We start from the raw sequence: 16223 nt of genomic DNA, 5'->3' as shown, positions 1-16223 counted from the left end.
CTGCAGACCAGACAAACGGGAAAGAACAATATCTGAAGGCTGACCCTAGACCTAGAATAGTTTGTCATACCAGTATAACTACAAAGATATATACGTTTCCTCGTTATAACTGCGCAAACACGAGAGAAATTATAATAAATGTTAGTACAATGAGTGGGTAAGCATCTGACTACAGATCAGAGTCCAGTTTGGACTTCTCTTTACATGTAGTTTTCCACTCTTTGTTTCTAAGGGATATACATCGATAGACTATAAATAAAGATGACTCATTCGCAAAACTCAATTAAAAATATGAGCGTCATGATTATTCGTCAAAAAATAATCTTCATATTATGTTGTCTATTTAATTTAGGTAGTCCAATGATAGATAATGGAATAAAGACAACGTAGCAATATAAAGACGACACATATTTTGGTTTATTTCATTTCAAAACTGAACGATGAAGGTGCTACTAGAAATTTTGCTTCTAACTGTGTTTTTAGCAAGTTCCTTAGGAGATGAAGATAAAGACGCGAGAATCATACATTTGCCACAAGGTCCAGTAAGGGGTTACAAAGAAGGTCTAGGAACATTTTCTTTCTATCACATACCGTATGCTACTGCACCAACAGGAGACGATAAATTTAAGGTATGTAAGCCGTTTAAAGTAATTTACTTTAAACAGTGTCGTCTTATTGTTTAGACATGTGCAGCCCGCAGATATACTTTATATTTAGATAAAGTATTATATAAGCCAATAAGAATCAAGACATTTTATTAAGACTGAAAAATATTAATGACATCGCACGTAAAATAATATAAATAAAATTGTGAAATTATATAAATAAGTATCTTATCTGGCTGAATGAAGATTACTGATGGTTTATCACTATCATGTTGAATGTTACGCATACGATGCTTTTTGCTAATATCGTAATGTTGACTTGTATCACTATCTACTAAGAATAGGATAACTTCATCACATATGGCGGATGGTCGATGGAGGCAAAGTCTAAAACAAATATTAAGCAGTGACATATGTTTTGGGAAAACTACTCAAAATACCACAAAAATACCGTATGATAATAGAAAAACTTAGATGTAATGTCCAGTAGATTATAATTACCAATATTATTTGTTCTGATAGTTTTACAATTTACTTAACTATTTATTTTATATTCGTGATTTTTCTAGGCTCCTCTGCCACCTCCAACATGGACTGAACCATTAGAAGCTGTGCGCAAAGGAAGTGATATAGTATGCCCACAACTTAAAATGGACTTTTTTGAAATAAGAAATATGACCCAGCAAGAGGATTGTCTCATTGTTAATGTATTCGCTCCTGAAAGTCAAGAAGACAATTTACCTGTTGTTGTCCACTTTCACGGCGGTTACCTTATGGGGTATGGCAATATTGTTGAAGTCAAAAATTTTGTAGCAACCAGAAAACATATAGCAGTCACATTTAATTTTCGTGTTGGAATACATGGCTTCCTCTGTCTTGGAACAGAAAATATACCGGGTAATGCTGGCATCAAAGATCAAATAGCTTTACTTCGGTGGGTGAGAAAAAACATAGCCTATTTCGGAGGTAATCCAGATGACGTAACAATAAGTGGAGCTAGCGCCGGGGCTATGCTAGTAGACTTGATCCAATTAGTACCAGCAGCCAGAGGTCTCTATACCAAAGTTATTGCTGAGAGTGGCAGCAGTCTCACACCGACGACCGTGCAAGTAGATCCACTCGCTAAGGCAAAATCCTATGCAAAACATTTCAATATTGAAACTGACGATGTATATGATTTAGAAAAGTTTTATTTAAGTGCTTCATATGATTTACTTACTTCGCATTCAAGTCAGTTTTTCTTCACAGCCGATTCTGACATAGGTTTCACAGCCTGTGTAGAACGCCCCACTGGAGATGAAATGATGCTAGATGATGCACCTTACAACATTTTAAAAAGTGGAAACTTTGAAACGGTTCCAATTTTAACCGGTTACGCTAATTTAGATAGTTTGAATCGTGCAGTTTTGTTTGATGATTTTTCCCAAAAGATGAATAATAATTTTGCTGATGTTCTACCATTCGATTTAGAATTTGATAGTGAAGAAGAAAGAGATAAAGTAGCAAAACTTGTAAAGGAAGAATATTTCGGAGAAGGAGTAATAACTGAAAATAAAATCGAAGCATTCATTGATTACTATACCGAAACCGTGATGGCATATCCAACTGCCAGGTCTCTAAGGCTGCAGCACTTAGCCGGCAATCAAGAAATATATTTGTATGAATATTCTTTTGAGCACGATGAACCTTTAATGACATTCAATTTCACAACCCCAAAAGGTGCGGGTCATTGTTATCAATCCAGAGCTATTTGGGATGAAGATAAAGACGATTTAGGAGAAAGTCATTTGTCTGAAGATTATATGAATATGAAGAACATTATGAGAGACCTGTGGTTTAATTTCATAACTAGCGGGTAAGTTACTTTCTACTGGTTAAAGTTGATATTTATTAATATTGCAGTCTATGGGTTTGTTGTACTCTTATTGCATAGTTGCGATGGAAATCAGTGCTAACTTAATTATTATCAAGGAAATGGCACAGAGGAGTTCATAGTAACTATGTTAATGTTTTTTTTTTAAAGCAAGCTTCTGTTAAAGTAATTTCAAAATGCTCGCTTGCTTGATCATTGCGTATATATGCTTATGACCATCAGCTATTCTTCTAATATTTCTTGGCAAAATTAATATCATTTATCACCAACTTTTATATTATAGACAACCAGTACCAGAGAATTCAAAGCTGCCCGAATGGCCAGCAATGAAGGAGAATTGGTCCCCGCATATGTCCCTGGGGAGTCCCATAGAACTTCGCGGCTCGCTACGGTTGCAACGCGTGCAGTTCTGGGACCGAATTTATGAGAAGTACTACCGTGTGCCTGTCCCCCCACCAGCGCCGCTGAGAAGACGATCTGATTTGTAGATTATTCAATAACTTAAGCATTATACTGTATCATTCTAGTGGATGCAGAGACTCTAAGAGACCGTGATGATTCAAAACTTTGATACTTTCATCAGTTGTTATTGTATATATGTAGTAGTTTTTTCACTTGTTTTTTAATTAAGAGGTAAGAGGTTATGTAGTTGATTAAATTCTGTCTCTCTCTCTTTTTGTCTTTTAGTAACTGCTTCAAACCAACTCGAGGAGTAAAGGATCCTGTTTCTGGAATCGCTTTGACTCCTATTAAATCTCAGTGTCTGCATTGAGTGCGCGACAACACATGTAAAAACATAAGGATTTACGGTTTTTTTGCGGTTTTAAATTTTACTTTTGATTGAATATATTAACCAACTTTAAGTTTTTTTTGTTTGGTCAGCTGGTTGATTGGTAGAGAATACCAAACGGCATTAAGTCTGCCTTTTGTACATTTTTGTTTTGTGCAATAAAGTTTTAAATAAATATTTTTTCCAAGCAACGTTTTCAAATACCTGCTAAAAAATATAAACTCCGATTGATAACTTTTCCTATAGAGTTTAACACCGCTGGACCACCTAGTGACGCGGTAGATGAACGATAAGATGACGCTAGCGCCTTAATTGGAGTCGGCCATTGTCCTGCTAAAGCCTGCCTTTAAGAGATTACGTGATTTAGTGTTATCAAGCGTTTGAGAGGTGTTAAAGATGTCCAGTTAGCCTACTGGGAGATAAGGAAGGAACGCCAGTTATTAATTTTAAAATAGTTGGCTTTAATGTTTTGTTCTAGTTTTGGAATTGCATCGGGGGTCCTATTTCATGATGAGTCCTTTTCACAAACTTTTTCAATCAAGCAAGAAGTGAATCTATCAAAAACTAATAACACTAAAACTGAATAAATATTTCAGACAAAGTGTTGGGTATAGTTTTGATTGAGCAAATTAGGTCTAGAAAAAGGTGTTAGTGACAAGACAGGAAAGTGTTGTTGCAAGCAGTATAGAGTTTATATTTTTAAAAGTTTAACTTGCTTATGATATAGGAGTTATCATTAAAAGAAAAGAGGCTCTCAAATATTTACACCCTACTTTAGTTGATTGCTGCAAGATAAATAAAAACATTTTTCTCACGAGCATCATACTATCATTTATTATCGCAACGCTAACGATAATAGATATCAGGTTTACAAGGAAAAAAACTATGAAACCCTCCCTTCGGAGGTTTCTGAATTATGGCGCATAAGCGGGTAGGCGTCAGTGACTGATGACGTCACGACACACTACGGGTCGAGTGACGCGTGACGTATGTTCCAGTGGAAGGTATAAAAATTAATGGTTTTATATTTAACTACGACTTTACCTAGTGCCCATGGGAATTTCGAGAAATAAAATTATACGCATACCTATTTAACTTTTCAATACTTAAAAACTTAATATTATCAACATCTGTCTAGTAGTATCACCTAATCCTACTACTATTATAAAGGCGAAAGTTTGTATGGATGTATGGATGTTTGTTACTCTTTCACGCAAAAACTACTGAACCAATTACCATGAAATTTGGTATGTAGGTAGCTGAAGACCCAGAATAACACATAGGCTACTTTTTATCCCAGAGTTCCCGCGGGATTAAAAGGGTTTCCATGCGGACGAAGTCGCGGGCGGCCTCTAGTATTTTATAATTATGGATTATACGAATATAGCTTGCTTTATCGGGTCGAATACTATAAAAAGTCTTACAGAACATACAAAACTATAAAAAAATCCTTTGGGTTGTTATGTACATACGTTTAATTTGTGGTACATACAGTATTGTTTATAGGGGGTTGAACTGCAAAACTGCAAAATTAATTTTGTATTTTTTATAGTTTTCCAGAAAAAATTACACACAATCAGGCGCCAGGATGTCACAGTATAAGATATAATCATATTACGATAAGTAGATAGCGATAGATAGGTACTTAATATTTTTTAACATTGAATCATAAACTAAGCATTAGTCATGATAGTAATTAATATATTATCTTTATCAAATATTTATAGACGTTGACCCCTGTCGTCAAGGTAGCCACAGATAAGATAGTGGTTTTGTTTTAATTTATACCCTAGGGATAGTAGACATTTTTTTACTAATCGATAAAATCAGTCTGTCCATATAAAACTCTTTCGTTACCAAGTGTCTTTCTGACTGGACAACGCATAGCCTAAACCGCTGGGTCTAGAAGCTAGAAATTTGGTATCTAGGTTCTAGGTCTAAATAAGATTTCCCGTTTTACGCGGCGCTAATACAGGGTGTCTAGTAAAACGTGCTTCACATTTAAGGACATAATAAATCATGAACACACTTCACTTTATCAAAAATAAAATCAACAAAATACTCATTAATTTAAAAATTAAAATAGTGCACAAAGTCTCAGAATGCTAAACAACGTGCTCTTGGTAGGTACGCGCATCCAACTAGACGGTTCACTGTCGGCACCGCCGCGCCCACTCGTTTTATATTAGACACTTCTTGTGTTTTTTTAATAATTAGGTCAAATTTTAACCACTTATTTTTTATTATTTGGAACGAGAATCAGATACCGAGTGATCCCTTTCTTTATGTGTCGCGATTTACCAGACACCATGTATATAGGAAAATCCAAGACTTATGCCAATTAAAGTTCGTTTTCATCGTGAACACAATGTGATACGAAAGGTCTTAATCTAAAATATATGATGTACTCACTGTTACCATCGCTTTTAGATGTAACCAGGTTTTGCCAGTTCCACCAAAGTTTCATGAAATTCCGTTCAGTAGTTTTTGCGTGCAGAAGCGTGCAGCGTGAAAAATACACAAACACATCTATAAGTAGGTTGTTATTATTTTTTATAGACTAAACATAGAATTTCTAACATGCATAATGTACCAAGTAACTTCCGTGTTCTGTTATCTGGTCGATAACCTCATGGGTGGTCCACCTACGCGATTTTAAATCATGCTCGGTGATGTTCAACATGCTTTATCGTTACAATGATCATTATTTTAATACATTTAGAACTAGTAAAGGGGTAATTGAAAAGAGTTTTTTCCACCTAATTATATAAAACATACTTATATAGATAAACATCCAAGACCCAGGCCAATCAGAAGAAGTTCTTTTCTCATCATGCCCTGGCCGGGATTCGAACCCGGGACCTCTGGTGTCACAGACAAGCGTACTACCGCTGCGCCACAGAGGCCGTCAACTTTTACATCGTTTACTTTTTAGTTATGTGGACACGAAACTGTTTAAATGAATTTAGGGCTCATTGCAACGGAGATCGTCGGCTGCGTTGCTGTCGCGAGTTGCGACGCTGAATACCAACTAGATGGCGTCAGGGGTCGAAAACATATGGTTCGTTATCAGGTGTTATTCTAGAATAGAATAGAAACCACTCCATATCTTTCCCAAGGATGTAAGTAAAAGGCGAATAAGGGAGTAAGCACTTCGACCTAGTGCAATTAGAGAACTTCTAAGGAGGGTTGACGTCAGACCTGGCAGGCGGCCGGTTCTAATCAAGTCATGGACAGAATAAGGATAGCAATATCCAAGATGAGGGCGCCGTGTGGTTCCCGGCACCAATACAAAAAAGAATAGGACCACTCCATCACTTTCCCATGGATGTCGTAAAAGGCGACTAAGGGATAGGCTTACAAACTTGGGATTCTTTTTTAAGCGCTGGGTTAGCAACCTGTCACTATTTGAATCTCAATTCTATCATTAAGCCAAATAGCTGAACGTGGCCATTCAGTCTTTTCAAGACTGTTGGCTCTGTCTACCCCGCAAGGGATATAGACGTGACCATATGTATGTATGTATGTAAGATGAGGGCGCCGCCGCATAAGTCAATAAATTCTAATGTTTATTAATCAACTTTTATCGATCATTTTTCGAAGACAATGTTACGTTTCATTCGTTCTTTGCATCCAAAAATACTATTTTCTATAAAATGTTACGCACCTCTGTCCCAGTTAGTGCATCCAGTTCTACAATTCACAGAGGACGTGGATAGAGCGCCGGCATTAGTCTAATGTTCAGCACTTTAAGGCGAGAATGGCGTGAAACAGCGGCGCGCTAACGCATTCACTTTGTATACACAACGGTGACATATTGACAGGCGATTATTACCCCTATAGAGCTGTTAAAGGCGATACACCGAAGGCTTTGACAATTTATTAAATAAATTGACGTCGTTTGTTGCGTGTTTGTAATTAAAATGCTTGAGATCTTATGTATAGTCATTTTACAGCTCGGCTTTTATATAAAAGACTTAGTTGCTCATGGCTTTATAAGTGTTTATCGTTTATCGCGATTCATACCTACATTCATACTTACAATCAAGTCTACCAATATCTCTGCGGGTTAGACAGAGCCAACAGTCTTGACAAGACTGAAAGGTCGCTTTCAGCTGTATGACTTTATAATGGAATTGAGATTTAAATACTGATGCCTTCAAAAACATCCTGTAAAAAAACCCAAGTCTCGCAGCTCAATCTTTCTACCGTAAAAAGTTGTGAGATCCATGTAATACCAAGTCGGTTAATCTATTTAGTCTCGACTTAAAGGACCTTCTGTCTTAAGTTATTACATAATTTTTATCATGCCAATATTAAAAATATTATACGTTTTAAACAATAGATTGACTTGGACATCGCATGAAAACACAATGAATATAACAATGAATATTACAATTATTAACGGGTCGAAAATAGCCTGAATTGCTTCGAGAAAAGAATGGTACGGCCGTGCCGGTTTTTTTTGCTCGACTTGGCGGGGGCACTACCGTGCCCCTAGATAGCTATCCTCTCGCCTAAAAAGAAGAATCACAAGTTTATATGCCATATATCATTATATTGACTTTAATCTGCAGGAGAAAATCAGCACTGTTTTCTTGCTACCAGACCAGCATGAAAGCGATGGAGTAATCCTATTCTAAAGTGTTGGGAACCACACGGCACCTTGCCTATTATGGAAGAGATATTTTTATACCTCTATGTATAATTCCACTCCTACAATCACACCATTTGATTAGAGCACCGAAGCAATAAACAAACATCCTGTATCTATTCACATTGTTACCATAAATCATCTTCCCTTACTTAATTTGTTATATTTGGTCATTATTCGTAATCCGACTTGCTATATTTTGATATTTTCCTCGTCTTGATTGGCCGCTGACAAGCAGCAAACGGTATTCAGGTCAAATTCAGATAATTCATATTTATGTTCAGGGGAAATTATATAATTTGAATTGTAAAATTCTCCTTAATTTTAACCTTAACGACGGCTAATTGCGTCGTTTCTATCAAGGCTCGGCAGTTGATTTTATTGCATTTAAAATTTAATTAATGAAATATTTTTCTAGAGTTTTTTAGTTGAAAAAGAAGGTTCTATAAAGTTGCTGTTATTAAATTATTTTGAAGGAATAATATTTAAGACAAAATAATTTGTAGTTTTTTGTTTGTAGGTAATTAATTAACTGAAATCTACGTCTTACTTTAGATTCAGAAGTCTACGCCAAGCGATTAAAACACATCTTTATTAAAAAGAAAAAGTGCATAAAACCTTATTTTCATTTTAAAAGTGTAAAGAAAAATATAATAAGAAAATACTTTTCCTCTTATATTTCTTCTCAAAGAGGTCCCTTATTGAGCACGTCATGCCTGCGCTTAGCCTAGTAAGCGGGTATTTATGCTAATAAATTCGGAGGGCCCGCCCGTAGGGAACAATTGTACCAATTTATGGCCATCTGAATCTGGTGAGGTTACGTCGAGATTTGATGCTATGGTATCGAACAAGAAATCTTGGAACGCGAAAACGAAAGAGTATGATATAGATCTGACCTGGATTTTTGAAGAATGATGCTTATCAGAAACATGTGCTATGAGCAAAGTTTGTAGTTGTCGGCTTAGAATGTTGTGGCACCAGGTTGGTCATGATAGGTAGACCGATCAAATTGAAACTCATTTTCTTTAAACAGTTACTCGTTAACCCTGTGTGTGGTTAATCTACCAACCTGAACATGGACCTTCAGTCTTTTCTAAAAATTGACTACATCTTCTCCGTAAAGAATAAAGACGTGATATGTGTATGAAAATGAAAAATCTAACTGGAATCCATCATAGACAAAGGCATTTATAGCTATAAAAAATTCTCGACTCGACTTGTCAACACACACCAATGGTAAAAAACAACATACATACATATAGTCACGTCTATATCCCTTGCGGGGTAGACAGAGCCAACAGTCTTGAAAAGACTGAATGGCCACGTTCAGCTATTTGGCTTAATGATTGAATTGAGATTCAAATAGTGACAGATTTCTAGCCCATCGCCTAAAGAAGAATCCCAAGTTTGTAAGCCTATACCTTAGTCACCTTTTACGACATCCATGGGAAAGAGATGGAGTGGTCCTATTCTTTTTTGTATTGGTGCCGGGAACCACACGGCACGGTAAAAAACAAATATACCTTATATCTACTGTTCTCACGATTTGATAACACTAAGTACACAGCTTTCTTCTGGGAATTGGTCCAACTAATCTGAAATGTAAAACGCCGGCAGTCAGCCACTCCTCTCTCATTGGCCATCGTTTCTTCCCTAATAATAATTGTTCGACGCGAAAGTAACGGAGTACTAACACGGACACCAGATGTCTGGATCAGAGTATGAATTTCTAGAAAAAGTGAGTCTATTCTTAGAAATTTTCATGGTTTGAATGTAATGCATATTTATCATATGCAAATAACTCTTCCATTATCAAGTAAGCGATATCATAAAACAGGAATTCAGAACAGGAATAAAGACATTGATATTTTAAATTTGGCATTGACAGACATTGCCACGAATGGTATCCTATTTCCTTCATAGTAACGGTCTTCTGAAATTTCATGAAGATAAGTAGTAAAAGTGAGGAGGTTACCATAAACCAACACATTTGACCATTCATAATATTAGTGCCGTGTGGTTCCCGGCACTAATGAAAGACTGTTGGCTCTGTCTACCCCGCAAGGGATATAGACGTGACCATATGTATGTAAGTATTTATGCATAATATTAGTTGAAATTAGAGTTTGAATTGTGTGCCTACTACAAGACAAAAAAGTAAAATTACAACCTTCCAGATTCTTCTAATTCTATAGCACAAAGTGAATTCCAATTTGAGCTAACACCTAGTGATATGATTGTTATTCTATCGATTTCAGGAGTGCATCGCTTCGAGGCGGCTCTTTGTCAGCGGGGATAATTGGAAAATATAGGGTTATACGTTTTGGCGGGAAGGTATTGCTTGGCGGGCTAGTCCTGACGGGTCTCTTCGAAATAGATATTTTTTACATACATTATATGTATAAAGTCTTGATTTAAATATTTTGGAAAAAACAAAGCAAAATTTAGTTTTATGGATTTATATATAGCATCGAAGGGACATTTTAGCCTTCAACTTCAAACAAAAAGGACGCCTTCTGTTCATATAAACCAGAAAAATACGGGTAAAGCGTATCATTATATACTAGCTAGCTTGATTCCCATCTGACGTCCGCAATCTTCAGATAGGAACCTAACTCTTATTGGACTATGGTTGTCCAGTTGCCTGAATGTGCAGGTTTCCGTATTTTGTTTTACCTCACCGTCAGAACATCGGTTTGCACCCAAACTGATGTAGGTACATAACTAAGAATAAACTCAACACTAAACATGTACTTACATCAAAATAAGTTGTTATAATGGAAACGGAAATCGTCATGTTGGCAGATAATAAATTGCTATTGTGATTTCGCAAGTTGGCACAAAAATATTGTGGAAGTCGACAAAAGATTCACCTGTCAAAAAAACGCGCAGGGCGTGAGAATACAAAAGACTCGAGCAATATACAGATTGCGGCCGGTAGACTTGACACGGGCGAACCCTCAGCTTGGGACGTGGGTTTGGACCTTTTAGTAATTATGCGAATTTATATAATCAAGAGATATTATTTTATTTTACAATAGAATACACATAGTTTCTTTTGTTTCCGCCAAGATATCATAAGATTTTGTTTTTAATATTACCCAAATATAAATCCATATCTGCTCCCTATTATACATATTTTTCTAAAAACAATAATTGAGAAGAGAAAGTACTCGCCATAGTTAAGGATTAACAGACGAGTTAATCTATGATTATCATCTATGATTTTTTTTTTAATTAGATAAAACATGATTTTTTTGTTATTTTAATGAAAGCGTAATTAGCTGTGAGAAAGAAAGTTATAAAAAAAAATCTTAAAAAAAATATTAAATGACACATATAATAATGAAAATTACACAAATGCGTCTCAACCTCACAAAACACGGGGCCCAAGAACCAGTTTAATCAGACCACTCCGCGCATCCACTGTCCTCCACTCGAGGGGTCCGGCCTCCTCACAGGCCCTTTAAGTTCATTATTCTAATTGCTTTTTCATACGGAACTCAAAACGGTTTACTCTTTCAAGTGCCATTCAGTTTCGCGAGAAAACGTGAAAATTAAATTATTTCCCTCCAAGAGTGGATGTTTTTGACGAGATTAATTCTAGATAATGGTCGGTTTTCTTGCTTTTCCGAATTTTCGACTTTCCAAAGTGCGTTTTATCTTTTTAATTTCATCTCGCCTGAACAAAGTAGACGAATTAATTTTCATACGTCCAAAAGCTTTTTATTTCGAGTTGGGCCCTTGTTGTTTTTTTGTTTATTACACAAATGAGGATTGTTATGATGTTTTTCAACGGGCCCTCTTCGTGTAACTCAAGGGTGAAAATAATTTTATGATCTAATTAACTCGTGAAATGTATTGTTTAATTTTTTATCTTAAAGTTTAATAAATGTTTATGTTATAAGAAAAAAATTATAACTATTCAAGATTAGACTGAACAATGACATTATTAGTGCTTACCAGATTTCCACATTGTCGTCGAATTAGATTTTTGTTCGGGATCAGTGAGTGCTATACTTACTCTAACTATATTGCTTAATATTATTAAGGTGTGTGCAAGGTTTAAGATTTTTTGGAGTTTTAACTAAAAAGAGTAGAAACTAAAAGTGTCAAGATTCAAAATTTTTATTTATAATAATAATAATAATAAGGCGTCGGGACGTGACGACCCCATCGCCCCCTGGGTCACCTTCCCAGTGCAATCAGTCTCCGCAGGGCAGCTTGTGGCGAGCTGTTGGGGAGTAGCGACCCCACGGACCTGAGCGCTCCCAGGGGAGGCCCCTGTTCCTCGCCTCCGATCTTCCTTCGCCACGGTCGGAGTGGAAACCGATGAGGGACAGGACCCCTACCTCTGGCTTGCCTTAACCGGCCGGTCAGAGTGGAGTCGCGAGAGCTATACGCTCGAAGGATGGAAGTGTAAAATGTCATAACGCCGGGGGTGCCTGACTGGATCACCACGATTTCACGCCCCGCAGTCTCACCTCTCGACATCCTTAGCCACCCACGCCGATGTTGCCCCTTTGTTGCTTATCATGGTGACTGATTTGAGGGGCCCATTTAGTGAGTGGCGAGTCACCACCTGCCACATAATAGTCACGTATTCATGATTATGGCAGGTGTCCGAACTTCTCCAGCAATAGCCCAGTTAAAATCCATCCAAACGTCAACTCCATAACCCATAATCCTTTTCCTTATTTTGTAATAGCTCCACCTCCTGCCGAGACCTGTTCATGGACATATCATTTATTGATATGCCCAGGAACGGGTTTTGGCAGGAGAACAACATAACATCAACTTCTCCAAAGGGCCTCTACGTGTTGGATTTATATCCCCACGCAAGCCTCTCAAAAATCCGGGGTGTATAGACCCGTGAAATCTAAGAGGAGAAACATAATAATAATAATCGTTTATTTCAGATAAAATCCATATCAAATGTTAGTACAATGTTCTTAAACCTATGTTAGTAGTTTATTTATTACAGAGGCCGCCCGCGACTTCGTCCGCATGGAAAACCTATTAATCCCGCGGGAACTCCAGGATAAAAAGTAGCCTATATGTTATTCTGGGTCTTCAGCTACCTACATACCAAATTTAATCGTAATCGGTTCAGAAGTTTTTGCGTGAAAGAGTAACAAACATCCATAATGACATACTCATAAACTGTCGCATTTATAATATAGCGTGGCCTATCAGTCTTTTCAAGACTGCTGGCTCTGTCTGACCCGCAAGAAATATAAACGTGACTATATGTATGTAAGTATGTAGCTAGGTACCCGAGTGTATAGAGTAGTAAGTCTCTATACCCCGATAATAAATAATGATTTTCCGATTTCTTGCCCAGTGGGTGACATATTTTTGGGACTGCTTTATGGCTTATTGGACCTATTTCACCTGTCAGTGTGCGACGTTAATTATTATCCCGGTTCCTATATTGTTCCCGATATTTTGTGGCAATTTCGTTAATGGCTGTATTTGTTATATAGGTATGTTGATATAAAATATATTTTGGTATAAAAATACAGTAAATGTCAGCGTTTTCGTTTCAAAACACTTAAGGCCACACATTTTTTCTTGGGATTTCTAAAGCTTGCTCTCAGGCAGCTTTCTAGTAAAAAAAGTTTGTCATAACTTTTCATAATGTGAAAGCTTATAGTTTAAGTCATTTCAACATTGTCCTATCCGCTAGCTTTATTTGAGAAGGCTTGATTAAGTTGTCCAATTAATCATAAAAAAATATCATTGTTCATTTTTGTTTGCTTTACATGTGAACATTTACGCTTTCTCCTGATAATACAGACTAACATACCTATAGTCACTTCTATATCCCTTGCGGGAGAGAGAGCCAACAGTCTTGAAGAGACTAATAGGCCACGTTCAGCTGTTTGGCTTAATGATAGAATCGAGATTCAAATAGTGACAGGTTGCTAGCCCATCGCCTAAAAGAAGAATCCCAAGTTTGTAAGCTTATACCTTAGTCGCCTTTTACGATATGCATGGGAAAGTGATGGAGTGGTCATATTCTTTTTGCTTCCGGTGCCGGGAACCACACGGTACTCCTGATTATATCTTTTTTAAGGTATGTAACTGTGTATATCTGCTGCGAGTGAAAAGAATTCAACGACTGACATAATTTATGGCGACTTCAAAATATTTTCCAATCAAATCACTAAACTGCTCTTATTTACAAACAACATCTTATTAAGAGCTCTTTAAGCAAAATAAAGTTTAAATTGTTCATCTTGTACGCTCAAAGCTACAACGTTTGCTTACACCAAGTTAAAGCTAAATTAGAATAAATTATTAACACTTGTCTTCCCATCTGAAATTATTATACGGGAAAGAGATGTTACTAGGCAGCGATTAATTTGTGAATTCATTGAAATAAAGACTTTCATACTGGAGCGTAAAATTCATTTTAGCAATGAAATGTATTGTTGAGTCCATTTCATTATCCTGTCCTTAATTGTTACAGCCATAACGTTTAGTTTCGTTTGTTTTTGGATTTCGGAAGTTTTTTAGTGACATGCAAATTTGTGGTTTATATTGATATGGTAAAGTTGATTTTGGATTGGGTGAGTGGCGTTTAATGTAAATGCAGTTTTAGACCGCCCGCCGCGCACATTCGAGGTGATCACAACAAATCATCGACTCCTCTAAGGGGGCGCACATAACGTGATTTTAATCTTAATAAAAATTAATGGTTTATATGTTACTATCAAATCATGATAAAACTTGTAAAGAGATTATGAAAATATTTTTAACTACAATTTTCTATTAAATTATCCATGGAAAAGAAAGAAGATAATGGTGGATCAAGATTCAGTAGCCTGACTGAGAAAGGCATTATTACATGTTATGTTTCCCATGAGATTTAATTTACAACCACTTCATACAACGTTTCAACACTACTGAACCAGTCTTGATTTTCACAATATCTCAAATTATTTTTACCACCACCAATTTCCAGCCACCAAAATCCGGAGAATTAGCAGTTGAAACCCTATGTGTCAGTTTAAACTGGTACACTGTGGTCATAAGACTACAATACAGGTCTGACATTCGTGAACTTGTTAGTTGGTTGGTAACTGGTTACTTCTACATTCATTCATGTTTTTTAATGTAGACAATGTGCATTCGTCCACGATTTAGATTTAAAAGATCTATATTTGTAAATTGACGTCCGGTAAAAATGCTGCAGTGTAGTTTGTTCCGCCGCTTCTTCTACACATGCGCTCTGGAAGCGGTAGTAGTTATAATTAGATTTAAGTTATGTGACGTCAATAAGTGATACCTTGTATCCAATTTTGAAAATAAATCTATTCTGTTCTTGTTAACATAGAAATACCCATATGGGATCGTTATTATTGTCAGGAATCACATGGTTAAAATCTTAAGTAAGTACAAGTCCTTAAATAAACGATCGCAGATGATCTGCAACTGATGAATTTGCGCGCAAGTATTTAAATTGTACGCAGCATGTGGTAGCGGTCATAATTTAATAGACTTTCATCTTACCATTCGTGGCTTTTATTGCCTTGATGTAAGTCTTTCGTATGTAGAAATCTCGAATTATAAATCTTGTTGGACACAATTGATAATGTAGAGTGTAGTCCTTGTATCAAAAGAGAGATTTTGTTAAGCTATGGTATATGGTTACTTCCCATATATTATACAATATGAATATGTAAGGTTCCTTTGCGGAGGTCTGGTGGGAGTCGCTTCGTGTAAAAATCTGACTCATCCAATTCAGGGTCATGGATGTGAAGGCGTACCCCGGGCTCCTGTCCAGAAAGGTGAGGATGTAACCGGGACTAACGCCAGGAGCAAGAAGGCAAGATAGTTCCTTAGGGAATTGGCAAACTTTCTTTTAGTGCAAGCTTCATGCTGGTCTGGTCACAAAGAAAAACGTAGCTGCATTTCTTCAACCGCAAATTGAAGAGTTATTTCAAGGAACGGCGTAAATCTGCTTTCAATTTTTATGACTCTGCCTACCAAGTAAAGGATAAAGGCTTGATAATGTGAATGTACATACATACATATGGTCACGTCTATATACCTTGCGGGGTAGACAGAGCCAACATTCTTGAAAAGACTGAATGGCCACGTTCAGCTATTCGACTTTATGATAGAATTGAAATTCCAATTTAAAAAATTCCAAAAGAATCCCAATTTTGTAAGCCTATACCTTAGTCACCTTTTACGACGTCCATGGGAAAGAGATGGAGTGGTCCTAATATTTTTTGTATTGGTGCCGGGAACCACACGGCACTAATAATGTGAATGAATTTGGTAACAATT

At 36.6% G+C, this 16223-nt stretch overlaps 1 protein-coding gene across 1 annotated transcript; it reads left to right on the top strand.

The window, feature by feature from the left end:
• Positions 1 to 407: 407 nt before the first annotated feature.
• On the top strand, positions 408 to 3151 carry LOC106143572 (para-nitrobenzyl esterase). Its single transcript, XM_013345696.2, has 3 exons — positions 408 to 629; positions 1175 to 2460; positions 2762 to 3151. The coding sequence occupies exons 1-3, from the start codon at positions 441 to 443 to the stop codon at positions 2964 to 2966; spliced, it is 1680 nt and encodes a 559-aa protein (XP_013201150.1). The 5' UTR covers positions 408 to 440; the 3' UTR covers positions 2967 to 3151.
• The last annotated feature ends 13072 nt before the right edge of the window (positions 3152 to 16223 follow it).

The sequence above is a fragment of the Amyelois transitella genome, chromosome 7, assembly GCF_032362555.1.
Source record: "Amyelois transitella isolate CPQ chromosome 7, ilAmyTran1.1, whole genome shotgun sequence".
NCBI lineage: Eukaryota > Metazoa > Arthropoda > Insecta > Lepidoptera > Pyralidae > Amyelois > Amyelois transitella.
The sequence above is the reverse complement of the archived record's forward strand: the minus strand, read 5'-3'. Positions and strand labels throughout refer to the sequence as shown.